This window comes from Pteronotus mesoamericanus, unplaced genomic scaffold (genome assembly GCF_021234165.1).
Source record: "Pteronotus mesoamericanus isolate MK-2021 breed Mesoamerican mustached bat unplaced genomic scaffold, CSHL_Meso_final contig_2, whole genome shotgun sequence".
Lineage (NCBI taxonomy): Eukaryota > Metazoa > Chordata > Mammalia > Chiroptera > Mormoopidae > Pteronotus > Pteronotus mesoamericanus.
Window position 1 is genome coordinate 31341509 of NW_026555084.1, and position 26515 is coordinate 31368023.

The following is a 26515-nucleotide window of genomic DNA, read 5'->3' on the forward strand; positions in this document are numbered from 1 at the left end:
TGCTGCTGGAAGTACCACCACCTCCCGCTTGAACTCTAAATGGAACTAATCTAAAGCCTGAGATTGTTTTAAGCCAGTTTCTGGGAGGTGCTTCTGTTAAATATACAGCCACTGAAGGCCCCTGCACTCAACGTGGGGGGGTGGGGGGGGCAGGAGGCAGAAGGGTCAAGAGCTTCCTTACTGTTCCTCTGAACCATGTGTCACCACCCACTCTGGACCCAGCTGTGCTGGGGCGGATGGGAGGAACAGGTCAACTCCAGGAAGTCATTTGCATGTTGCATTTGCATGTTTCATTTGCGGCTTTGCAGACAAGTGGTAGGCTATTCTTGCTCAAGCTCCTAAGGAGACATGCTTTAAAATCGGCACTGTCACCACAACAAAGCACAGCTGACATGCTGTGGCTGGTGGTGCTCTAGTCTCGGGACTTGTCCCTGGCCTAGCAGCCAGCTGTTACCAGTAGCGCCTCTGAGGTTACATCCTGTTGTTCCGTCTCCAGTTCTGCTCGTCCTCTTGGTCTCTTGCTGGCTCAGCATTCTCTTGGGCCCTAATATGAGTATCACCAAGACTTAGTTCTTGGTCTTTTCTCATAGAGCTCATCTCTCCTCTTAAGACATCAGCCTTGTCTCTCTATTCACTTATGGAATTCTCCAAGTTGTTTACATGCTGCCTTCCAAACTGACATGCCTAAATTAGCCTTGCCCACCAAAATTATCCTCAGCTGTTATATACTCAAGACCAGAGTAATTGACTCTGGTCTCCTTGATCCAACTTTCTCTTTTCTACAGCATAGCCTTGCCTATTCTGTATACTTGGAAACATTTATTATATACCTTTAAGAAATGTCATTCCCTGTGGCCTTGTAGAAAGTTCAGACTTAGTCTGATTTTAATAACGTCCTCTAATTGAAGGACAATTCGCTTGGTGACCTTATCACCCACCCACCACCATCATCCAACAAATCTGAGTACCTACTTGCTATGTGCCATGCATTGCAATGGGCCTGAGGGATTGTGCCAAAGACACACATGGTCCCGTTGTCATTGGGAGCAGGGGAAGGAAGATGCACAAGAAACAAGAAAACATTGGGCGGTGGTAAAAAGCGGTGGAGAAAATGAAACAAACTCAGTGGGAAGAACTTAGGCTCTGGGTGGGAGAGAGCCGTTGGCAGGTGCGGGGAGCAGCTGGGGCCAGCTCATGCCGGGCGTCACCAGGAATTCGAGTTTTCTCCTAACATCAATGCGTAGCCAGGAGGGGGGTTTTAAGTGGGAGACATGACATGGCCAGATTCTTGTCTTCAGATCACATGGCTTCTGTGCAGAGAACAGATTAGAATAAGGCAATGGTAGAAGCAAGGAGGACAGGTGGGGAGCAATTGCCTAGCGTGGCTGAAAGATGACGGGGGGCTGGTGAGGGGTGAGGGCAGCCTACTAAGGAATTAAAAGGAGTGGTCATGCTTGAGGCTGTCCCAACCCAACGCATCGGGCGGATTGGGTGCAGGAAGAGAGGGCCATCTCCCACCACAGGCTGGGTGGGCTCCTTACCATCCTGCGTCTACGCTCTGAATGGAGCTCCTTAGACACAGCCATGTGGAACGGTCCAGGGCTTTGTTTCCAGCTACCCTAGCCAATCCAAGGCCCGGTGCAAGCCCAGCTGCCTCTGAAAGTTTTCTCTTCCATCTGCAGCCCCAGACTGGTCGCCCCTGAGTGCCCACAGCGTTCGTCACCTGTGGCGCTGGCGTGCGTGGTGCTGCCCACGGAAGCAGATTCCTGAGTCTGCTGTCCATTCCACTGTGAGCCCTTTAAGAGCTGAGAGCCTGGGGGGCTTTAACACAGTAACCCACACACTGGGCACTGAAAGTCTCTCTGTAACTGTCCTACCTACAGGTGGTTTACTTTTTCCAGTCAACATGCCGACTTTAGAAGCTCCAGAAGAGAGGCTGAGAAAATTTAAGTACCGAGGCAAAGATGCATCTGTGAGTATGAGCCAACCGTCCCACGCCGTCAAAGACTAGGGCAGTAAAAGCACATGGTTGAAGTGCAGCCAAAAGAGTGGCCCTGGCCGGGTGGCTCCCCTGGTTGGAGCATCATCCCGTCACACCAAAGGGTCGTGGGTGTGAGACCCAGTCAGGGCACATACCCAGGCTGCAGGTCCAGTTGGGGGTGTGTGGGAGGCAACCGATTCACATTTCTCTCGCACATAGATGTTTCCTTTTCTCTCTCTCTCAAAATCAATAAATGGAAAAAAAAAAAAAAAGCATATCCTTGGGTGAGGATTTAAAAAAAATAGAGTGGGGGTGGGGAGAAGAGTGACAAAGCAAATAAAGCAAAATGTTCATTGTGGTAAGTGCATGGGTGTTCACCAAATACTTCTTTCAAGTTTTCCACATGTTAGAAATTTTCATACTAAAACATCGAGCGAGGAGGGCAAAAGCTCAAGGACTTAGGAGTCAGGCAACTACAGACTCAAATCAAGGTCCCCCTGTGACCTTGAAACTGTCGACTTCAGAGCTTCAGTTTCTTCATCTATAAAGCAGGGCTGATGCCTCCCTCTTAGAGACTGGATAGCAGCCTCGGTGCATGGCATATAGATGCTTAACTGCAGCCACTCATGTCAAGGAGCCTTACCAAGGTGCTAAAGGCCAACAGGCACATCTGGTAGAAACAGGACCTGGAACTGAAAAGTTCAGACTCTTCTTCTGGCTGCTGGGCTGAGCCCAAGAGCCTGGGGCAGGGAGCCTGAGCCATGTGTGGATTCTAACCCTTACTCTCCTGAGTTCAGTTTTGGGCATCTAGCTCTGTATCCTACATCAGTGTGTTTTGACTGTGATGGCGTACACCTGGGGAACCTGAGCGGCAGCTGAGGGTGGGAGGAGCCCCCTGGTTAGGGCACCATCCGGAGTCACGTCACTCTCACCCCCTCTCCAACAAGCATGGCTGTCCGACTCCAAGACCACCGCAGATTAAAGGAAACCAGTTAGAACAAAGGAACTGAACCCTCTAGGTGGAGAGCAGCGGGAATGTACAGGGACGGGCCACTTAGCGACGGAGCAACGGTACGGTTGGCTCAGTGGACCCCTAACCTGTTCCTGCCTTGCTGGGTAAACACCACAGTGACCCTATTTCCCAACAAGAATTACATGGCATGTTGGAAGGAACCAGAAGTATCAAATACTTAGAAACCTTCTTAAATGAATCCTTAAGTCTTCAACCTAAAACTCATCTATCCATATAGGTTAGATCATTTCTCCGGGAGTCTCCGTACTATAGAGCCTGAGTGTTGCTTGATATAAGAGTTGTTTTTATTTAAATTTTTAATCTCCCTCAGTATGGTGTCAAATAAAACCCTTGGGACTGGATGGAGATTTGAATGACCCGGGGAGGGATTCCCTCTCAGCGGACGGGGTCGGGGACATCTGGACCCTAGCAGCCTGTTCACAGCTGCACCTGGGTCCCTGCAGTTGGAAGGCCCAGGTGTGCTCCTCGGGAACCCATGGGCACCAGTGAAGATGTGCTTGGCTCAGGTAGAAATACTACAGCTGAGAATCCTGGCCTGTTTCGAGGGGTCGGGGGGCGGGCGGTGCCTGATCTTCCTTTATTTTTGGAGGAAGATGAGCTATTGTTGTAGATGTGGCATAGTAGGAGAAAGCAGAGGAGGGGGAACCAAGCTGGAGCTATTTGCTAGCTCTGTGATCTTAACCCTTCCAGCCTGTTGAATCTGGAAAGTGAAGGCAGATGCTGTAAGCGTGCTCGAAAGGCTAACTTGGCAACAGCCTGACTCCCCAGCCCTCAGCACTCCAGTTCTTTCTTTCCCTCACCAGATGAGGCGGCAGCAGCGGATAGCAGTCAGCCTGCAGCTCCGGAAGGCCAAGAAAGATGAGCAGGTCTTAAAGAGAAGAAACATCACCAGTTTCTCCACTGACCCAGCTTCTAAAGAAGGGACCAACCAGGTACCTTGGGAATGCGCTTCTCCAGCAGTTGCGTGTAAAATATGGCCTTAGGGAAATCCTCTGGCTTGAAATGTTTGATTCAGAAACCACAAGTTCTAATGGCGGGGGGTCTTGAAGGAAAGAGGTGGAGAGATCATAGTTAGAGCTAAACTGGTGTCAGAAAGCTAAGGCCTTTTCCCTTGGGACTGTGAGTCTGGGACGTGGGTTCTGATTGAGAAGGACTCACTTGCCACCCCTCAGCCAGAAGCAGCGCATGAGGGTCACAAAGGGTGTGTCTCAGCAGAGGCCCCTGGTTCCTCACCATGCGAGTCTTGCCTAGGTCTTGGGTGCTGCCTGTTGCCTTCCCCTCGCCGTCCACCCTGACCTCGCTTGGTACAAACCCTGGGTTAACTTCCAGGCCGATGCTGGTTTTTGTGACCCTTTCCAGGATACCCTGACCAGGAGGTTTCCCTCCACAGAACCCCAGTGGCATTGTGTCTACAAGCTGCTGGGTCTACGTGTCTTGCGCGATCTTAGAGGGCAGAGATGGTTTCAGTCCAGGCTAGTGGGTTTGATGATGGGTGACCGGCCATCTAGTAGCGTGACTGTGGCCACTCTCTGAATTGCCTAGGGACTGTGAACCATGACCCTACTTAGCTTCATTTACCTAGAATAGCCCCTAACAGTCCCCCCATCCAAGAAAGATGAAACTATGAAACAAAAGCATTGTTTTCCTGTTTATCCTAAATCACCATGACTTTAAGAAAACTAAAATATCATTCGTGTACTTTGGAATTCACCTTTTTAAAGTATATAATCACTTTTGGGGGCTATATTCACAAGGTTGTACAGTCATCACCACTAGCGAATTTCAGGACATACGCATCGCCTCAGATAGCAACCACATCCCTAGCAGGCAGCTGCTCCTCAGTCCTCGTCCCCCGAGGTTCCGGTGACTGTGAATCTACTTTCTGTCTCTGAATTGAACTATTTGGGTATTTCATATAAATGGAAACATACAATACATGACTTTTAGCGTCTGGCTTCTTTCACTTAGCATACTGTTCTGAAGGATCAGCCATGTTGTAGCAGGTATCAGTCCTTCATTCCTTTTATGGCTGAATAATATTTCATTGTACGGATAGACCACATTTGGTTTATCGATTTATTAGTTGGTGGACATTTGGGTTGTTTCCAGATTTGGGCTATTATGAATAGTACTGCTATAAACATTCCCATACAAGTTGTTACCTGACCATGTTTTCTAGTCTCTTGGGTACATGCCTAGGGGTAGAGTTGCTGGGTCATAGGGTAACTCTGTTTAGCTCTTTGAGGAACTGCCTGTGGCAAGCAGAAGAATGCCTCCCTCCCCACCCCCCGCCAAATGTCTCCATCTCCTAATCCCCGGAACCTATGGATGTTACCTTATATGATGAAAGGGACTTTGTAGATGTGGTTAAATTAAGGATCTCAAGATGTGGAGATAACCCTGGATTATCTGATGGGCCCAATGTAATCACGTCAATCCTTCTAATGAGAAGGATGAAGGACAAGTCAGAGCAGAAGGTGACAGATGGCAAAAGCAGAGATTAGTGTGCTGTGCTTTCAAGATGGAGGAAAGGGCCACAAGCCAAGGCACACAGGCAGCCCTACTAGAAGCTTCCTCTGGAGGAAACAGCCCTGCCAACCCCTTGACTTTAATCCAGTGAATCAGGTTATGGATTTCTAGACCTCCAGAACTGTGAGAGAATGGTTTGTGTTGTTTTAAGCCACTAAATTTGTGGCAATTTTACAGTAGTAATAGGAAATATGCTGCCAAAACTGTTATTCCCAAGTAACTGCTCCAGTGTACATTATCATATTTTTATCAACACTTGTTATTATCCATTTTTGGATTATAGCTGTCTAGTGCATCCAAAGGGTTCTTTTCTTGTGATTTTGATATGTTTTCCTCATGACTAACAACCATGTTTTTTGTGTGCTTACTGGGTTTTTTGTTTCTTTTCCTTGGAGGAATGTTTATTCAAACCCTTTGCCCATATTTTAAAACAAGTAATTTGACTTTTTATTCTCTTGTTGTAAAAGTTCTTTATATATTCTGGATACTAAATCCTTACTAAGTATATGGTGTGCAAATATTTGAATTGAACTATTTGGGTATAGTTCAGTTTGGGTATAGAATGGGTATTCCCATTCTGTTGGTCATCTTTTCACTTTTTTTGATAGGATCCTTGAAGCATAAAAGTTTTTAATTTTGAAACTCCAATTTACCTACTTTTTTCTTTGGTTACGTGTCCTCTAGGTATTGTATCTAAGAATCTACTGTCTAATCCAAGGTCATGAAGATTTAGCCTTTGTTATTTTTATAAGGGTTTTATGGTTTTAGCTCTTCTATTTAGATAATTAGCCCATTTTGAATTAATTTTTGTAAATGGAGTCAGTAGGAGTCTAATTTAATTGTTTTGCATGTGGATATCCAGTTGTCCCTGTGCCATTTTTTGTAAAGAGTATTCTCTCTCCATTGAATCATCTTAACACCTTGTCAAACATCAATTGACCATCAATGTGTTGGTTTATCTGTGGGCTCTGAACTCTCTTCCATTGATTTGCGTGTCTCTCCTTATGCCAGCACAACACAGATTTGACTACTGTAGCTTTGTAGTAGATTTTGAAACTGGGAAGTCTTAAGTCTTTCACCTTTGCTTTTTTTCCAAGATTATTTTGGCTATTCCAGATTCCTTGCATTTCCATATGGATTTTAGAACCAGCTTGTCAACCTCTTCAATAAAGTCAGCTTTCAATGGAGATTGTGTTGAATCTATAGATCAATTTGTGGAGTATTGCCATCTTAACAGTGTTAAGTCTTACAATTCACAAACATGGGATATTTTTTAATTTATTCAGGTCTTCTTTACATTTATTTACCATTTTCAGCATATGTGGTATACTTTGGTTAAAGTTTTTACCAAATATTTTATTTTTTGGTGCTACTATAAATAAAACTGTTTTCTTTTAATTTTGGATTGTTCATTGCTAATGTATAGAAACACAATTGATTTTTGTTTGTTGATCCTGCAACCTAGCTGAACCTTGTTTATTAGCTCTAAATTTTGTGTGTGTGTGATTTTCTACATCCAAGGTCATGACATCTGCAAATAGAGATGGTTTTACTTCTTCATTTCCAATACAGATGACTTTTCTTTCTTTTTCCTGCCTAATTAGCCTGTCTAGACCTTCCAATACTGTGCTGAAAAAAAGTAATAAATGTAGACATTCTCGTCCTGTTCCTGATTCTCAGGGAGAAAACTTTAAGTCTTTTACTATTAGGTATGATGCCAGCTGAGGGGTTTTTGTAGCTCTTTTATCAATTTAAGGAGCTTCCTTTTATTTTTAGTTTGTTGATTTTTTTTTTTTTTAATTACAGAAGGGCGCCGGATTTTGTCAGATGGTTGTGTTTTTCTTTTTTGCATTTGTTGAGATGATAATGTGATTATTTTCTCTATATTCTATTAATATGGTATATTATATTGATTTTTCCTATGTTGAACAACCCTTGCATTTCTTAGTTAAATCCCATTTGGTCATGATGTATAATCCTGTTCTTATGTTGACACATTTTGTTTCCTAGAATTGGTTAAGGATATTTGCATATATTTTCATGGGAGACATTGGTCTGTACTTTTTCTTATAATGTCTTTGTGTGTTTTGACATCAAGGTGAAGCTGGACTCATAGAATGAACTAGGAAGTTCCTCTTTTATTTTTTTGGAAGAGTTTATGAAGGACTGCTTTTAACTCCCCTTCAAATACTTGGGACAATTCACCCATGAAGACAATCTGGGCCTCCCTAGTCTTTTTAGTGTGTGTGTGGAAGTTTCTTTTTACTTATTAATAATTAATTTGTTATAGGCCTATTAAGATTTTCTATTTCTTCTTGAGTTACTTTCGGTAGTTTGTGTATTCCTAGGAATTTGTTCCTTAATAGATTACCTAATTTTTTGGCATACTTTGTTTATCTAATCGCTAATCTTTTTTATTCTATAAGTTTAGTAGTAATGTCCCCACTCTTCATTCCTGGTTTTAATAACTACAGTCTTTTCTTTTTCCCTTGGTCAGTCTAGCTAAAGATTTGTCATTTTTGTTGCTCTTTTGAACCCACTTTTGGTTTCATTGATTTCCTCTCTCATTTTGCTGTTTTCTATTTCATTTATTTCCACTCTAGTATTTAATATTTTCTTCTGCTGGTTTCGGGTTTAGTTTGCTCTTATTTTTTCTAGTTTTTTAAGGTATAAAGTTAGATTATGGATTTAAGAGCTTTCTACTTTCTAATATATGGATTTATAACTATATATTTCCCCTAAGTTCCACTTTAGCATCATCATATCAGTTTTTTATGTTGTGTTTATTTCATTCATCTCAAAGTTTTTTCTAATTCCCTTGTGACTTCTTTGAGTATGTCATTTAACTTCTACAAATTTGTGAATTCCTCAGTTTTTTTCCCTACTATTGGTTTCTAATTTTATCTCATTGTGGTTGGAGAACATACTTTGCATGATTTCAGTCCTTATAACTTTGTTGACATGTTCCATGTCACATGATCTATCATGATGAACATTCCATGTGCCTTTGAAAAGAACATGTATTTTGCTGTGCCTTATTGTAGATATCTGTAAGGTCTGGCTGATTTGCAGTGTTGTTCAAGTCTTCTATTAACTTGTTGATTTTCTATCCGGTTGCTCCACCTATTACTGAGTGTGAGGTTTGATGTTTCCACCTATTATTGTTGGCTTCTCTATTTCTCTCTGTAATTCTGTTAATTTTTGTTGCATGTGACTTAGGGTTTGTTGATAGGTGTGTATATGTTTATATTTTTTGATGGCCAAAATATTATAAAATGTCATTGTCTTTAGTAACAACTTTTGTCTTAAAGTTTGTTCTATCTAATATTAGTTTACCCACCCCAACTCTCTTTAGATACTATTTGCATAGCATACTGTTTTCGATCCTTTTTTTTTTTTTGTCAACCCATTTGTGCCTTTGAATCTAAAGTGTCTCTTGTAGAAGGCTTATAGTTGGATCATGATTATTAAATCCATTCTGGCAATCCTTGCTTTTTATTGAGAATGTTTACTGTGTTTACATATGTAATTACTGATACAAATAAGATTTATGTCTGCCATGTTGCTAATATCTATGTCTTATGTCCTTTTGGTGCCTCTATTTCTTATTACTATCTTCCTTTGTGCTAAATAGTTTAATATTTTAATTTCCCTGTTGTTTATTTTGCTGTATTTTTAATTTTTTTTTTGTCCTGGGGATAGTTAACATCTTAACCTGTAATAGTACACAAAATTTACTCCTATAAAGCCCTATTCTCTCTCCCCCTCCTTTTGCTCTCATTGTCATACAAGTTCCCTTTTTATACATTATGTGCCCATCAATATAGATCTATAATTATTGTTTTATGCAGTTGTCTTTTAAATTATATAAAAAAGATTTAAAATTAAAAACATCATCATATTTTTATTTCCTTTATATTTACCAGGATGTATCTTTACTGGTGTTCTTGATTTCTTAATGTGATTTTAATTATTGTCTACTTTTTAGTACCCGAGGAACTCTTTTTGTACAGCGGATTTGCTAACAATGGGTTCTCTCTATTTTTGGTTACCTGGGTATGTCTTAATTTCCTCTTTATTATACTTGGCTGGATATAGCATCCTTACTTAGTAGGCTTTCTTTCAGCATTTAAAATAGGTCATCCTGCTGTTTTCTGGTCTCCGTGTTTTCTGGAGATAAATCACCTCTTAGTCTGGCTGAGGCCTTGCCCATGGTGAGTTGCTTCTCTTTTGATGATTTCAAGTCTCTCTCTTTGGTTCTGGCTTTCAACAGTTTCATTATGATGTGTTTATGGGTGGATCTCTTGGTTTTTTTCTATTTGGGGTTCATTGAGCTGCTCAAATGTGTAGATTATTTTTTAGTCAAATTTGGGAAGTTTTGGACAATCATTTCTTCAAATATACTTTCTGTTCCTTCTCTCCTCTCCATCCTGTTATGCATCATATGATGGTATGTTTGATAGTGTCCCACAGATCTACAAGGATCTGTTAATTTTCATGTTCGTTCTTTTTTATTTATCTTCCTCGGACTGGGTAATCTCAGTTCACCTTTAAGCTTGCTGATTGTTTATTCAAATCTGCCTATGAGCCCCTTCAGTGAATTTTTCATTTCAGTTATTGTACTTTCCAATTTCAGAATGTTTAGCTGGTTCCTATTTATAATTTATATCTCTTCATCAATATTCTCTATTTAGTGAGATATCTCTGTCATACTTTCCTTTAGTTCTTTAGACATGGTTTTCTTTACTTTTTTGAACATACTTAAAGTCTTTGTCCAGGAAGTTCAGTGTTTGGACTCCCCAGGGACAAGTTCTACTGACTTTTTTTCTTCATATGTACATGCCATATTTTGCATGTCTTGCAATTTCTTTGGCAACTGATCACTTTCAATAATAAAATGTGGCAACTTTGGATATCAGATGCCCTTTTGCCCAGTTTTTTGTTGTTGTAGGTTGTTCTTTGTTCAGTGATTTCCAAACTAATTTTGTAGCGTCTGTATTCTCTGTTACATGTGGCCACTGAGTTCTCGCTGACCTCAATGGTCAGCTAATAATTGGACAGATTTCCTTAAATGCTTGGAACAGAAAGCTCACCCAGTCTTTGCCCAGGGGTCTGTGTGCTTGCTGGGGCATGCCTTCCACACTCGTCCAGGCAGCGGACAGCCCTGTCCCAAACTATCACTTCCTGTCGGCCCAGAGCCCCCAGGCAGCCAGAGGCGCGGGCTGGGGGCCTCTCGGTCCTCGGTGAGCACGGGCACAGCCTGTACGCGCTCACGGCCTCCCAGGTTTTCAGGCCTGTGTCAGAGCTTTCAAAGCCCCAAACAACATCTCATTCCCCAGATTTTCCTTTTAAGTTTTTTGCTTAGTCAATTGTTTGCCCCCAACTCTTACTCGGCACCCCTCTTTCCAAAGGCAGCTGTGAAGTTGAACAAATTCCTCTAATTGTCTTAAAACAAAAGCCCCCAGGGAAAAGACCTTTGCACTATGTGATATCTGAGTCAAGTAAAATAAAGAAAACCTTACAAATGGGATCTCCCAGGAAACTACCAGACAGGTCCAATAAGTACGGGAATAAGACTTTACAGTAGCACTGACTCCAGTGGCCACAGAGAGGTTGGTTTTCAAGGCCAGCCTGGAGCTGGGGGTGCGGTGGGAATAAGACAAAGCAATACGCCACCATTCTCACTGTTCTTATGAGATCTAGGGGTTTTTCTTGAATGAACTCTTTTAAGTTTAAGCAACACGAACTGCTGCAAGCCTTTGGTCAGTTTCTAGAGCTCTGTAAAAGTTGATTCTGACTATTGTCCATTTTCTTGTTGCTTTGATCGAGGAGAGAAGTTTTGGGGGGTCCTTACTGTCATTTTTGCCGACATCTGCTTGTATGGTCCTACTGCGCATTGTAAAACGGTTCTGGGGGTTCAAGTGATGATAGGTGTTACCTCTCCCCCAGAGCACGAGGAGTATCCCAGGGATCTCTGAGACCTTTGAGACCAGCAAATACTCTTCCCTCCCCTAAGAGGGACCAGCGTGCAGGCTGGGACGCGCTGCTCAAGCCAGCCTGCTCTAATCAGACAGATGGCTGGACTCGATGACCTTCGTGGCTCCTTTTGGCAGAGACTCTGACCTGAATATGTGTCTCCTTGCAGGTCAACCTCCCCCTGCAAGATATAATCAACGGTGTGAATGCCTCAGATCCAGTCCTATGTTTACAGGCCACCCAGGCAGCCAGGTACGGCCAAACAGACTGCTGCTGTTTACAGGTTCATAGTTAGAAATGAGTTCCGATGGTCTATTTGGTTTCTTGGCCCTGGCAAAATGCCCATGCAATATAGGAGAAGGGTAGTCCATCCAAAAGTAAGACTGAATGTCTCCTTTCCACTGTCCTTGAGAACAACTTAAGATATACAGAGGTTGTCAGAGATGAATTGCTTAATTTAAATCGGCCTCTACAGGAATCTCCATGATAGATAATACAGAAGGAGAAATGTTGCTTCATCACTGCAAAGCGCTCGAGGCTAAACTCCAGGATGTGAAGTAGCTCTGACCCAGCTGTTTGCCTCCTGGGATAGTTAGCAATGCCAGGAACATCGGTCGAGGAGGTTCTTAATACCTGCTTCACGTGACCTGTTTTTTGTTTCTTCTCTTTCACTGCAAAGGAAAATACTGTCCCGGGAAAGGAACCCTCCACTAAAATTGATTGTCGAAGCAGGGCTCATTCCCCGGCTGGTGGAGTTCCTGAGGTCCTCACGCCACCCCGGCTTGCAGTTTGAGGCAGCCTGGGCTCTGACCAACATCGCTTCAGGGACTTCGGAGCAGACCCGCGCAGTCGTGGAAGGGGGCGCCATCCAGCCCTTGGTTGAACTCCTGTCTTCCCCCCACGTGACTGTGTGTGAGCAGGCCGTGTGGGCCCTTGGTAATATAGCAGGTGAGGCCCTCCCCTCGGGGGCTAAGAAAAGAGTGGCGGGCCATGGGGCGTGCTCCGGGAGTCCTTGGGGTAGTGCTGTGGACTCGATGCTTTAAATATAAATGCCTAGAAATGCTGGGGGAAGCACAACAGGCTCTTCAGAAATTCAGAGTCAAGTTCAGAGGCCGTCCATGGAAGCTGAAACCAGAGATAACACAGTATGTCCTGAAGCTACATGCTACCTGGCGTCCTGCCAATAACGGGTCCTACACTCTTCCGTCTTAGTGGCTTCAGGAACAAAGGACAAGCTTTTGGCTCATGCAGTGTGGGAGCTTCTGACAGACGCTTATGTAACCCAGACCCTAAAAAAAAAAAAGTTCTACCTCCAGAGAAAGTTGCCAAGGGAACATACAAAAAAACGTTGCCTTAGGCTGGGGTAAAAGTCTTCCCCAAAAACGCAATCCTAAGATCGGCCCCTGGGTCTGGGACTTGCTGCTGTGTGTGCAGTGTGGTCCAGGAAAGCGCCACAGGGGGCTTCATGCTGCAGGCTGGAGACTCCCCGACTTCCAGCTGAATATAAATACAGTGCCCTCTGGGGGAAAGGAGCTCCAAGGGGCCTCTCAGGATTGTGACCAAGTAAGATCGGCCAAATAGTAGCAATTTCAAGGTCAGAGAATCAACAACCCACCCTGAGTCAGCAGAAACAAACAGTACAATTAGACCTCCAAAGACTTCAGATGTTGGGATAAGCAAACACGGAATATAAAGTACGTCTGCTTTTTGAAATGCTTACAGAAATAAAGCCCTTGTTGCAGAGACTTTGTCTCTCGTTTTGATTGGCTCAGTAAGGAACAGGCAAAACTGGGTGGTATGATATAACTCAGTGCCTTGCCTGATGGTTGCAGAATCACACAGTGAGACTTCCAGGGTCTGGAAATGTGGTATTCTAGCCACAGTCACAGAGAGCCGATGGCTAACACCTGCGCATCTCCCCAACTCTGTGCTGAGTGGCATCTGGAAGCCGCTGCCCTGTGCCCAAGTCTTCTGGGAAGCCAGTGTGGGCTGCAGTGGACTTTGTCTCCGAGAGCCACGCTGTAAATGCTGTCAGCTCTGAGAGAGCCCCACCAGGGCCCCACAGGCTGGCTCCTGGGTGCACCCACAGGCTCTGCGGAGGGCGGCTGCCGCGGCATAGTGCCAACGTTCACACGAGGCCCATCCACTGCCTCCGCCCTGGAGGCTCGGGATCTAGCTCACGACTACGCTCTCCTCTACATGCCCAACCCAGGAGTGCGTTGTGGCCTCCCACCCTTTGCACAAGCTTTTAAAACTTAGTCACCTATCCCAGGATTCTCTTTGTCCCCTCTTTCAATGCTTTGTTCTTATCTATTTGTAGGTGACGGCCCAGAATTTAGAGACTTTGTTATCTCAAGCAATGCCATCCCACACCTGCTGGCCCTGATCTCATCAAACATACCAGTGAGTGTCTGTCTGTATTTATCTTTTTAATGTATTTTTTTCATTATCATCAAACCCCCTTACACCCCCCTCCCCACTGCAGCCGCCCATACTGTTGTCCATGTCCCTGAGTCCGTGAGTCCTTTTTCCTTTTGGCTTGATCCCTCCACCCTCTGCCCTCCGCCTACCAATAGCTGTACCAGCGGGTGTCTTTAAATTAGAAAACCTAGCTGGTAACAAGTTCCCAAAGTTGGAAAATTGAGGAAGTATTTCCAGATCAATGCTAGGTCACGTGGTTACTGCCTCGCCCCTCATGATGGATATTATAAACAAGGCCTAGGACCGCATATCACTTTGGGTAGAAATTGATCCAGATTTGTTGTCAGCCAGCAGTGGTACTGATCTTTCTTTCGAGAGCATTCGAAAAGGTCCATTAAGGTTTTTCCCAGCTTCCAATCCTGCAACGTTAGGTGACGAAGCGCTACCATTCAGGGGCGCAGACAGAAGCAGTGGCTCACGCGATCCGGTCTTGGTAATAAGGTTTTGTTTGAAGACTGGAGTCAAAGTCGATCGATGTGGCAACAATAGAGGGCTCCCCGGATTAGAAATTAAATTTGCATTCTAGCTTTGCCGCAAATAAAAATGAAGAGAAGGCAGCCTCTAAAAGCCAAGGCAATGTATACACAGCCCTCAAGGTGGGAGAAAAGGTGACATGGTTGAACCACAAAAAGACTGGCATGACCAACAGAGTTTTCAAGGAGAAAGCAGTATAATATGGCAAGTAGGACAAGGCACTTGGACATCATCCTGGTGGCAAAGGGAAGCCTTTGGAGGATCTCCAGGCAGGAAGTAAAGCGGTCTGATCTTTCAGAAAGCCCTTTCCGGCTGCTTGGTGGAGGATTGTAGCAGAGGGAGACGGGGAAGCTGACGGACCTAAGAGGCTGCTGGGCAAACATGGAAGAGACAGAAGGAAGCAGGGATGCCCAGGGGCTGGGTCAGGTCACTTTACATGACCGTCCTCCTGGGGAAATGGGGAAGAGGGCGGGAGGGAAGAATCAGAGCCTTAGTTGGACCTATTAACTTGAAGTGAGTGAAAGGAACCATGGCAGCAGCTTCAGGTAGATGGATGTGCGGGTCTAGATAGTTTTACACACGTATGTCGTCCAGCTGGGCAAGATCATCTAGAGCAGAGGTCAGTGGCTTGCTTTTGTTAATAAAATTTTATTGGAACACAGCCATGCCCATTCGCTTACGTGCATAATTGTCTGTCGCTTTTATAGCGTTACAAGGGCAGCGCTGACCAGGTGTAACAGAGACCCTGCGGGCCCACAAAGCTGAAAATATTTGCTCTCTAGCCCTTTACAGAAAACATGGCCAATCCCTGACCGAGAGGGTGGGGAGAGTCCAAGACCAGGTTCTACGGGCTCTGACACTCAGAAGTTGGGCAGAACCTGGCAAGAAGACTGAGAAGAAACAGCCCATTTGGCAATAAAAAACCAGGTTCGGCGTCACAAATGCCAAAAAGAGAATGACTGGTGACTAAATACAACTGACAGAAACAGTAAAGAGGGCAGCGATGGGGTTTAGTGACTTGAAAAGAGCCGATTTCATCACTAACTACACAGAGGTAGGGTTGGAATGCAGCGTAGGAGGGGGTAGAAACACAGACAGGAAGCTGCAAGGCAGAGAGTGAGTACAGATGCCTCCTCGAGGGTGGAGTCTGAAAACCAGAAGTGGGGCGATGGCTGCAGAGGTGAAGGGTAAGGCGTGAAGGTTGCAGAGTGTCTCTGTACTGGCAGGAGTGATCCGGTGGGGGAGGGCAGGGGGAGGTGGCCCTGGGGACAGAATTTTTAAAGATGAAAAGTGATGGAATTCAGAGGCAAGGTAGGAAGACTAATCCTCAAACACGAGATCAAAAATGTGGTATGACATGTTGGTTATGGACTGGTGGGAAGCACCAGGAACTCCTGCTTCATCTGTGGTTCGCCAATGAAAAAAGAAATTAGGTCATCCGCAGAGTTGAGTGGGGAAGGACATTTTGAAGAATATAAGGAAAGGAAACCTTTGTCTAGTATTTGAATAGGAAACATAAAGCTCATTCTCCATGTCCCTATTATAGATACATCACTACCTAGGATAAATTTCTGTTTGTAGCTCAAATTCTTTGGTTCATGCTGGTCAATAATATTGATCAAAGGTGGCAAGGACACGCTGCCATTTGCATTTTTCCTCCTTTGCACCTGATGCTAGCAGCAGTCTCTCGTTACAGATCACATTTCTGCGGAACATCACGTGGACCCTGTCCAACCTGTGCCGAAACAAGAACCCGTACCCCTGCAAAAAGGCCGTGAAGCAAATGTTGCCCATCCTCTTCCACCTGCTGCAGCACCAAGACAGCGAGGTGCTCTCTGACACCTGCTGGGCCCTGTCCTACCTCACTGAAGGCTGCAATGAGCGCATTGGCCAAGTGGTTGACGTGGGCGTGCTGCCCAGACTGGTCGAGCTCATGACCAGCTCAGAACTGAACGTGTTGGTAAATGTCCCAGGCCTTATCTGCCTCTCCATAGGCCTTCCGATTAGAGTTGTGAGTCATATTGACTTTAGCAAGTTCTGTTCTTTCCCCACCCCCTGGTTTCCACCCTCAGCTCTCATCCTTCACCTAGAACAGAGCTTACCGTCTGCATTGCCCTGATCTCTGCTACTCTCTACCAAACAGTTGAATTTATTTTGATCCCAGATCCTAGTGGGTATTAAGTAATGCACTTTCTCTTCATATGATCATTAGAAATTATAGAAAATACCAAATTAAAATTGCCTAGAATCCCTTCACCCAGCAAACTATCCTTTAGTGGCCTTACCTTCTAGTGGTCTATGGGCATAGACATTAACAAGTTGGCTGATATGGGGCGTGCATGTGTGAGTGTGTGTATTAATGTAAAGCTCATGTAACATTTGAGTTCCTTACTCACACATAAAAGAAAATTCCCTCTTATCCTCTCCCCAGTTTGTTCTCTAAGACTACCTCAGATATAGATGAAAAGTAAGTCAAACCAAAACCCAATACTTTGCTATGTTATGAAACATGTCACATAATATGTTTTTTGAAAGTATCATTTAAAATGTGGGTGCCCCCTTTGATGTCTATGCCTAACCTTGTATTTTAAGCAGTCTTGGAGGTCCTCTGTTCTGAGATTAGCACGGTATTTCTCTGATGTCAAGTTGTGTTTGGAGGTAGTACTGGTAGCAGGGAGGGTGTGAAGAAGAGCATCTGCGAGAAGTCGCTGGCCCTGGAGGACTGGGGGCAAACTGCCAGGCGGGCAAGGCTGTGACTGGCCCATAGCACCACTTCCACCTCTTAATTGAGTAGCAGATACCCAGCATAACAGGCTAGGAAAATTCCAGAACTGTTCTCTCTCACTGAAGTGCAGAGAAACCAAAATAAATCCAAAATCAGCCCTCCAAGGACAGCTGTCTGGAGCCCTATTGTAGACCCACCCTGGAAACCACCAGAGTTCGTTGAGAGAGCTTGTCAATGTACCAACAATTGCCATCAGGAGCATATTAGCTCCAATAATATATGCAACAGAAACCTGACTCTGGTGCTAAATATGAATTCAATAGACATGATTACATTATAAGCACTACAGTCAATTTGGCCGTTTTCCCGAGGTAGGGATAGAAAAGGGAGAGTGTCTTTTCTGACAAAGGGGTCCCTTGACCTCTATCCCACTAGAGCCACTGCTGCTGGGAAGCTGCCAAGTACCCTGAGCTACATAAACAGCCATCGCTGTGCTGAATCAATGAGGGTCAAGGAAGTCGTCATTGTTCACAGGCTTCTAGAGAGCTAGCCGCCTAGCATGACCAGTGTCGGGGAGGGCACAGATCTCTGCATGCTTGTCGCCTTCCACGGTGACGAACTTGCAACACTTGGTTCACTTCGAGCCTTGTTCTTCCAGACGCCCTCTCTCCGCACCGTGGGGAACATTGTCACGGGAACGGACCGCCAGACGCAGGCGGCCATGGACGCGGGCGTCCTGCGCGCCCTGCCCCAGCTCCTGCTGCACCCCAGGCCCTCCGTCCAGAAGGAGGCGGCCTGGGCCCTGAGCAACGTGGCCGCAGGGCCCCCCCAGCACCTCCAGCAGATCATTGCTTGCAACATCCTGCCTCCCCTGGTGGCTCTGCTGAAAAATGTGAGTGGCACAACCCGTTTCCACGACAGTAGGCTGCTTCCCCACAGGCTTAATGCTGAGCTCCTGCTGGAGTGCAGACGCGGGCTCAGAAGCTCATGAACTGAGGCCACAACAAAACTATAAAATATTAGTGTCCCCACCCCCCAAAAAAAATAAAGCGGGAGGAAGTAGGATCCCGCTTTGGACAATCCATAGAAAATGTAAGACTAAACAAGCATTGTTCAATCAAAAGGCGGTCCCATAGCTCTAATATCCAGAAAACCCTTGAGCTGGTAAATAGTGTTAAAAGCATGTGCCTTCTATTCTCTACTTGCCAAAAGAAGAAGAAGGTTTTGTTTTGTTTTAGGAGGAAAAACATATCCGGTTATGCTGACCTTATATACTGAAGAATGGTCGCCTCTTCAGCATAAAAAGCCACCTTGATTAAAGTGGTACTATACACAGAAAATCCAAATGTGAAAGTAGAAACACAAGAAAGCTTCCTCTTTCCTTCTGATTCCCACTTCCCATCCTCAGGACAACTACTATCGCCAGCATTTCTTTCTGTCACCTTTAATGGATGAGCTGTGGTTTTCTGCTTAGGTGTTTCTGCTCTGAGTTTGGAGGGCGGGTTCCCAGGCTGTCATTAGGAATGGAAACTAGACCAGGTGTGCAGCCCAATCAGAGCACCCACCCATCCACTGGACACTTTCTATCCTGTGTTCCATGGTGCGTCTGCACATATTCTAATCAGAAACATCCAGTTGTGAATCAAGAAGTAATCTTATTGCAAACCATGCCTTTTGAACTATAACTTGCTTGGAACCATAGGTTGTTTTGATCTTTGTTTTAAACTGAGGTCCAGTTTTCCCCAGCCACAAAATGGGAATGACTCCTTCTGCCTAGGAGTACAAGGGTACGTGGTACTTTACCCCCGTATCTCTGAGTCTGGTGCTTTCTATAAATGCAAGGGGTACGTTGAGTGGTAGGCAGTGGCCTTCCTCTGTAACCACAGAGCTGTCCCAGTCCCCAAGGTCACATCTGTGTGCTCAGCTTTGTAGCTGTGGAGCTTCTTATGCAAAGTTTCACGAGGGCAGAAAAACCAGAAATGTACTCTTAGGCCTCTATAATCCAACATGTGAAGCACAACTCCCGATCTATATAAATTACCTGGATTGATTAAGGTTGGGTCTATTCTTCCGTAACCTGAGTTAATGAAATGAGTCGATTTGAATCTAGAGCCTCCCTCTAAAACCCCAGAGAAGTCTGCCATCCTTCCTCCTGGCTGCTCAAAGATGCTGTCTTCTGCTCAAGAAGTAGAGACAAGTCCCCAAGGTGTTGTGTGTAAATTACAGATACAGTCCTGGCTGTCCCCAGCCACCCTAGAAACTGAACCAAGTTAGCATCCCTATATTTAAGTTCCTCAGGATCTGTAGAGAACGTAAATGGCTCTCTTTTGGCAGGCAGATTTTAAAGTCCAGAAAGAGGCTGTCTGGACTGTGGCGAACTTCGCGACTGGGAGCACCGTGGGCCAGCTGATCCAGCTCATCCATGCGGGAGTCTTGGAGCCGCTGGTGAACCTACTCACCATCCCGGACACCAAGTTTGTTATCATCATCCTTGACATCATCTCTTTTCTCCTCCAGGTGAGCTGTTCTGAACAGGTTGGTTTCTATATAGCGGTCTCCAAAGTCAAGACATTTAATTTCACTCTTAAAACCCAACTAGGATTCTCTTTCTTCCCAGCTCCCTCATCTCCACCCTCGGTGCACACATCCTATGGGTAATGATAATGAGAGGCCTTTCAAAGAAGGATGTTATCTTCCTTTTCTCAAAGGAGGGTCTTTGTGCCCAGCACTGTTTTCAATGCTCAGGACATGGCAGAACAAAATCCTTGTTCTCACAGAGCTTATGTAGTAGTGAGGAGGGGAAGAGAAGGGTCAGCCAGGGGGTTGTGGGTAAACGTATCTGACAAGAGGCAGTCACTGATGGCCAGAGCGGGGAGGGGAAGGTGGTCTCTCATGCAGTAGTCAGGACTTCCTGAGGAGTAACATGTGAGAAAAGACCTCGGAGAAGGGAGAGGGTCTTACGGGTATCCGGGAAGAATATCCTAGGGGAAGAGCAAGCAGGGGAGTATGGCCAGAGCAGAGCGAAGGGATGGGAGGTGGTGGGAGAGCAGCCTCAAGGCCCCCAGGGAGCAGATCGCATAGGTCTGGGAGGACTTGGATTGTCTGAGCGAGATGGAGAAACCAACTGAAGATTTGGGGCGGGGGGAACAGTCAGGGAGCCACACGTTTGGCTCTTCTCGAAGGCTAAAACACAGGTACGCTGGAAGGAGCAGCGGGGAGTTAGCAGGGATATATGTTAAGAGGCCAGACTAGAGCTCCTTCTTTTTTTGGGGGGGGTGGGGAAGATATTGTGTATATGTCTTTAGAGAGAGGGGAAGGAGGAGAGAAAGATGGGATAAAAACCTCAATGTGTGAGCAACATCAATAAGTTGCCTATAGCCCACAACCCAGGCATGTGCCCTGAGTGGGAATTGACCCTTTTGGTTCTCAGGCTGACAGTCAATCCACTGAGCCACACCAGCCAGGGCTAGAATTTCTTTTCCATAGAACTATATGGATGGGAAAATAGATTACAAAGTCTTGAATTAGAATTCTAGAGAAATCTTATTTCCAAAAGAAAGGTAAGTTAAGGCAATATTTTTGTACTACTATTTGTCTCAGTTCTATATTGCTACATAACAAATTGCCCCTTAGGGACTTAAAACAAACATTTATCGTCTCACATAATTTACAGGGTTAGGAATCTGGGAACAGCTGAGCGGGCTGGTTAGGCTCAGGGTCTCATGAGGTTAAAGATGTCAATTGGGGGTTTCAGTCTCATCTGAACATTTGATGGAGGCTGGAGGATCAGCTTCCAGAACAGCCCCCTCGTGGGCCTGCCGAGCTCGTTCACCGCCTGCACCTCTCCAGAGGACAGCGTGAGTGTGCTCACATCATAGCAGCTGGCTTCCTCTGGAGCAATCAATCTAAGAAAGCAAGGTGGAAGCCCCCATGACCTATGAAGGAGGTAATTTCAACAGCATCCTATTGGTTACACAGATCAGCCCTGGGTAACATTCACACCAACCCAAGAGCTTGAATACTGGGGGCAGGGATCACCAGGGGCCATTTTGGTTATATACCCCTTGTGTATATAACTAAGCCATTTGAAAAGTTTCAAAGTAGCACCAGGGAGTTCCTTTTGAAAACTCACTTTAAGCACCCTCTTTGTGTAACTGTCTTGGGAAGAACCCACCTGAGTCAAGGACAGATTTGACACACAGCCCAGCCAGACGCATGACTTTAAGTGAATCACACAGACAGAAAGTAGAGACTCAGCAGCTGATAGACTGAGTTGGACATGACAAATCTGTAAAGGCAAATTTGGGCTATGGAAATGTAATTTTACCTGCTTCGCTTAGATTACGCACTTGGGATGCTTTCTTGGAGAGTCTGGGCAAATCATATCTGATGTGCCAGTGAAGCCCCCGTGGCAGATAGAGGTGCTTGGAACAGAAGGTTAGAGAGATCAACACAAGACAGGAAAAACTGCAGATGGGCAGCAGAGCATAGCTGAGGCTCTTTGAAGTGACTTTGGGGCCATTGACTGTTTGCGTCCAAAATCCTTGGCCAGGGCTCCTGCTGCCGCGGCCTGGTTTCCTTCCGGAGGCTGCTCTAGCGTGTTGGGTTCTGCTTTCCTCCCTCAAATCCAGTAACTCGTAGGACCGGAGGTGGTCAAGGCTTAGACATACGGTGCAAACTGTCATCAGGCAAATCGTGCCATTTAGGAACTATTTCCTCTTCTCATAGCACGCAGCCCTTATTCCTGCCACACTTGGTCCTGGCCGTTCCTTGTTTTGGGACTGTCACTACTGATTGACTGGGCCCCGTATTGTTCATTAAGCGCTTGTGTCCCCTTCCAAGCCTTCCGTGCACATCTTCTGTAATTCCAAACTCTGGTCATACAGGGTACTTTACCTTCTGCACCGTAACAATTATTTACTTGTCTTCCCCGAGGGTAGGAGTTACAAAACACAAATCTGTAAATCACATCTCTTATGCGTGCCGCGCCCATCGTATGTGTTACCCGTGTGAGTGAATGAATAGCCCCGATGATAAATCGGTGACCAGCTTTGGATTAAATGTTCTCACGTCATTTGTTTCCGGCGCCTGTATCATTGGCCACGGTGTAGCTTTTGTTACTGAGGGTCTCCGGTCTCACCTTCCCAGGCCTCAGAGTGCAGGGCCAGAAGAGCTGCACCGACATAGCATTGCTTGAACATTCTATGAACTGTTACTGACAACAACTTCCATTCATTAGAGGAGAGATAGCTACTCAATAGTGGCGGTGATGTGTTTACGGATGGTAGAATATTCAGCAAAAGAAATACTGTATTTTTGCAATGAAGAGAAACTTAAGTATATATAACATAAATATTCAAGGTGGGAGGAAGACCGGGCAGGTCTCGATCCATGAGGGGGACGTGAAGCTGCGACTGCACATTCCGGCCCGGAGCCTCCCTGGGCTTCCGCTGGGGAAGCCCCCTTCGGGCTTTGGCCCGGGCCTCGCTCTCTCCTCCCGCCCCCAGGCGACAGAGAAGCTCTCCGAGAAGGAATCCCTGTGTCTTCTGATCGAGGAACTTGGTGGGCTTGATAGAATCAAGGCTTTGCAATTTCACGACAACCATCAGGTGGCCCTGGCCGCTCAGAGCATCATCGAGAACCACTTCTCTGAGGTAGGTGACTTCAAATATAAAGGAGTGTCCAGACACCTAGCGGGCCACCTCAGCAAGCAGTCACCTGGCAGGTGACTTTGCTGCCGCGGTGAGGCCGGGGACCAGAAGTTGGGAGCTGGGGAGGCACTGCTCTTGGGATTTAGCTCTGAGCTCCTCCCCCACCGTGGCGCGTGCACCGCCTTTGAGTAGCAGCTCCCGGATCCTGGAAACTGCTCGAATCCCACAGAAGCTTGTCCTGGTGCCTCTGGTTTCAAATTTTACTTTTTTCCCTACTTGACTTTTGGGGGGGCAGGGCAGTAGTACTGGAGGAGATAAGATGCTCAAGTGGCTTTTTATTGAAAAATGCCTGGCTATTAAGGCAAGCCTGGCTTTTGAAAAACCGCTTTTGCTGCTTCCTGGGTTTTGCCTGTGTCTAGACTATGGTATTTGGGGAAGAATTCTGCAAAAGGCTTCTAAGTTTTCTGCAGGAGCCAGAAATAATAATCAGATAACATTAGATGTTTTGTAAAACTTTTTTATTGTGATAAAACATGCATAACATACAATTCAGCATTGTAACCACTGTTTAAGCAAGCAGCGTGGGAGCGTTAAGCACTCTTACATTGCTGTGCAACTATCCCTGCTGCCCCTATGAGAACTTTTTTGATCTTCCCAAACCACAACTCCAAACCCATTAAACATTAAGTCCCTACTGCCCCTCCCCCAAGCCCTGGTCACCACCATTTTCTTCTCTGTCCCTATAAATTTGACTACTCTAAGCACTTCATTTAAGTGGAATCAAACAGTATTTGTCCCTTTGTGACTGGCTTATTTCACTTAGCATTATGTCTTCAAGGTTCAACCATGTTATGTAAGTCAGAATGTCTTCCCTTCTTAAGGCTAAAGAATATTCTAGGGTATAGATATACCGCATCTCGTTTATCCATTAAGGCATCATTGGACACTGGGGTTGTTTTCCTTTTTGCTATTGTGCGTACTGTTGCTATGCCATGGGAGTGAAAATACCTGTTCAAGTTCCTGCTTTCAATTCCTTTGGGTATAAACCCAGAAGTGGAATTGCTGGATAATTTGGTAATTCTTTATTTTTATTTTTATTTTTTTTAAATGCTCACCTGAGGACATTTTTTCATTGCTGCTTTTTTTTTTTTTTTTTTTTGGAGAGGGAAGGAGGGGTAGAAAGAGAGAGTCAGAGGGACATTGATGTAAGAAACATCGATTGATCGCCTTCTTGTAAAAGCCCAACGGGGGACAGAATCCACGATGTTATGGTCAATGGGACAATGCTCCAAATAACTGAGCCACACTGGTCAGGGCAGTAATTCTATTTTTAATTTTTGAGGAACCACCTACTGTTTTCCACAGTAGATATACCATTTTACATTCCCACTAGCAGTGCACTAGGATTCCCATTTCTCAACATCTTCACCAATACTTACTTTCTTTTTATTTTTATCATAGCCGCCCTCGTGTGTGTGAAGTGGTATCTAATTGTGGTCTTGATTTGCATTTTTGTTAGATATTTTTCAAATGAGGAAGGTCAGCTCAAAGTTCTTAAGTGGCCAGGTAAGCACAGGGCTAGGGGCTCACAGAGTAAGTGATACTCTGTTAGGTGTCAAAATTGATTTGTCAGCAAAATCCAGAGCCATGCAGTAAGTAGGGCAGTGGATGTTACTGGCCAGAGGCAGCTAATCTTGGTGTGCGACCAAGCGGATGCTCTCAAAGCCGAGAAGACCCAGAACAGTGATTAGCGTCTTTTGAATTTAAAGTTTCTAGGAAAACCTTGTAGTTAGGAGACTTGTCCCCTACAGAGGGTTTGGAGCCATAGGACTCAGCTAAGAGCTCCTGGTTGAAGGCCTCTGACCCAGAAGGACCAGCTGCACGCATGGTCTCCTCACTCACAGAAAAGCTAGTATTCCGTGAATCAAACTGCACTTAAAATAAGCTGGACACAAAAGGACAACTACTGTGAGATTCCACTTGTATGAGAGACCTAGAGGGGTCCAGCTCCTAGAGACAGACAGACAGACAGACAGACAGACAGATGGTGCTGGTTTCCGGGGCTGCAAGGGCCGGGAGGGCGGGGGTCACATAATGAGCAGAGATTTGCGTCTTGAAAGATGGCGGTGGGGGCTGCACAGCGAGGTGAATGTGCTCAATGGCACCGAACTGTCCACTTAAAGATGACCCGGGATGTTAAATTTTAGGATGTGTATGTTTTATCATATACACATAGAACACCTGCATTTAAGATCCATCTCAAGAAGTATTTCCATGCTTTCCTCCTTCAAATTCTCCTCTGAGGGAACCTCGAGGCTAATTTAGAGCAAATTCTAATCCACAGAACATGTTAGGGAGTCAATTGTGTGGGAATAATGTGTTGAGAGCTCGTCTGTTCTCCCCTAAAGGAAGAAGAAAATGGCATAATATCGCCATCCCTGGACCAAGATCCTGAATTCTTAAAGCTCTTAACATAAAAATACCAAAGCTCCAAGGACCAAACCCCAAAGGGCAAATTCTTTAAGAAGCAGCACTCCTACGTATTGGTGTACCCCGGGTATAAAGCTTTTAAAACGGATCATTAATAAAATTTTTGACACTTTCACCTCTATCAAAAATGCATTTAAACCACTTGTGTCTGAAAGCCGTGTGGAATTCATCTCCGAAGGATATGCGGTTTAATGGTTATCTCTAAGGATCTTCAAGTAAGATCCTCAACACAGAGCAGAATAACCTGTTAGCTATCTAGACAAACTTCGACTTGTAGTTTGGGTTTAACCAGGAGTTCTTAAACATGTAGGTTCCCTTCCCTTTTTGTATTTATGTAACAGCTATTGTTACCGGACCCAAGCAGGGTCTAGTTAGTCCGTAGTTACCAGCCAAAGACAACCCCAAGCTTTATGAGAAGGAACTCGATTACAAGGCAGCCGCACAGGGCACGCTGGGGACACTCCCAGGGCCGCGCGCCCCCAGACCAAGCGCTGGGTTTGCCTTTATTCAAGGAAACCGTGCACGAACATCAAGGTTTGCTTCGTCATCACATGTGTGAGTGGGGACATTCCCGTGCCTGCGCAGTTAGCAAACGTGCCTCTACATACATCACATGTGCAAAAATGGCAGAAAATCTCCACCCCGCCCCCCCGCCCCCGCTCCAGGAGGAGATTTTAGTATTATAATGGAGGTATAACGAGAAAAGTTCATGAGAAGGGTCAACAGAGGGTCCTTCAATCCCCTTCAGCCCGTCCCAGGCAGCCTGAGCTGGATTAGCCCCCTGGCTCTGCAGATCATCTCAGGCATCTGTCTGAAAAGACAGGTATGGCAATTGTCAAAGTCTAGGGTAGCAAAGGTATGGAAGACTCTGTGTGTGTGTGTGTGTGTGTGTGTGTGTGTGTAAAACCACTTAGGTTACACTGAATAATACACAACGTGCTTCAGGGAAAGCTGTGGGGGGTTGGCCATCAAAAGGAGGCAAAAACAAGAGAGAATGGCTGGGAGGAGGGCCTAGAAACACAGTTCTAGGCATTGGTAATGGATGATTAAAGGAGGATTGGACTTGATTCATGTAAGTGTAGATATTAGATCTAGTTTTATAAAATATCACAGCAAAATGTCATGCCCAAAGCTAGTGCTGGTAAGTGAGTCCATCTAAAACACATGTGGCAGAC

The 26515-nt window shown here is 45.3% G+C and overlaps 1 protein-coding gene across 1 annotated transcript; it reads left to right on the forward strand.

The window, feature by feature from the left end:
- Nucleotides 1-1906: 1906 nt before the first annotated feature.
- On the forward strand, nucleotides 1907-25327 carry KPNA7 (karyopherin subunit alpha 7). Its single transcript, XM_054568002.1, has 10 exons — nucleotides 1907-1972; nucleotides 3818-3946; nucleotides 11689-11771; nucleotides 12199-12467; nucleotides 13840-13922; nucleotides 16171-16434; nucleotides 17858-18091; nucleotides 19534-19716; nucleotides 22707-22853; nucleotides 25259-25327. Exons 1-10 carry the CDS (start codon nucleotides 1907-1909, stop codon nucleotides 25325-25327), a joined length of 1527 nt encoding a protein of 508 aa, XP_054423977.1.
- Nucleotides 25328-26515: the final 1188 nt, after the last annotated feature.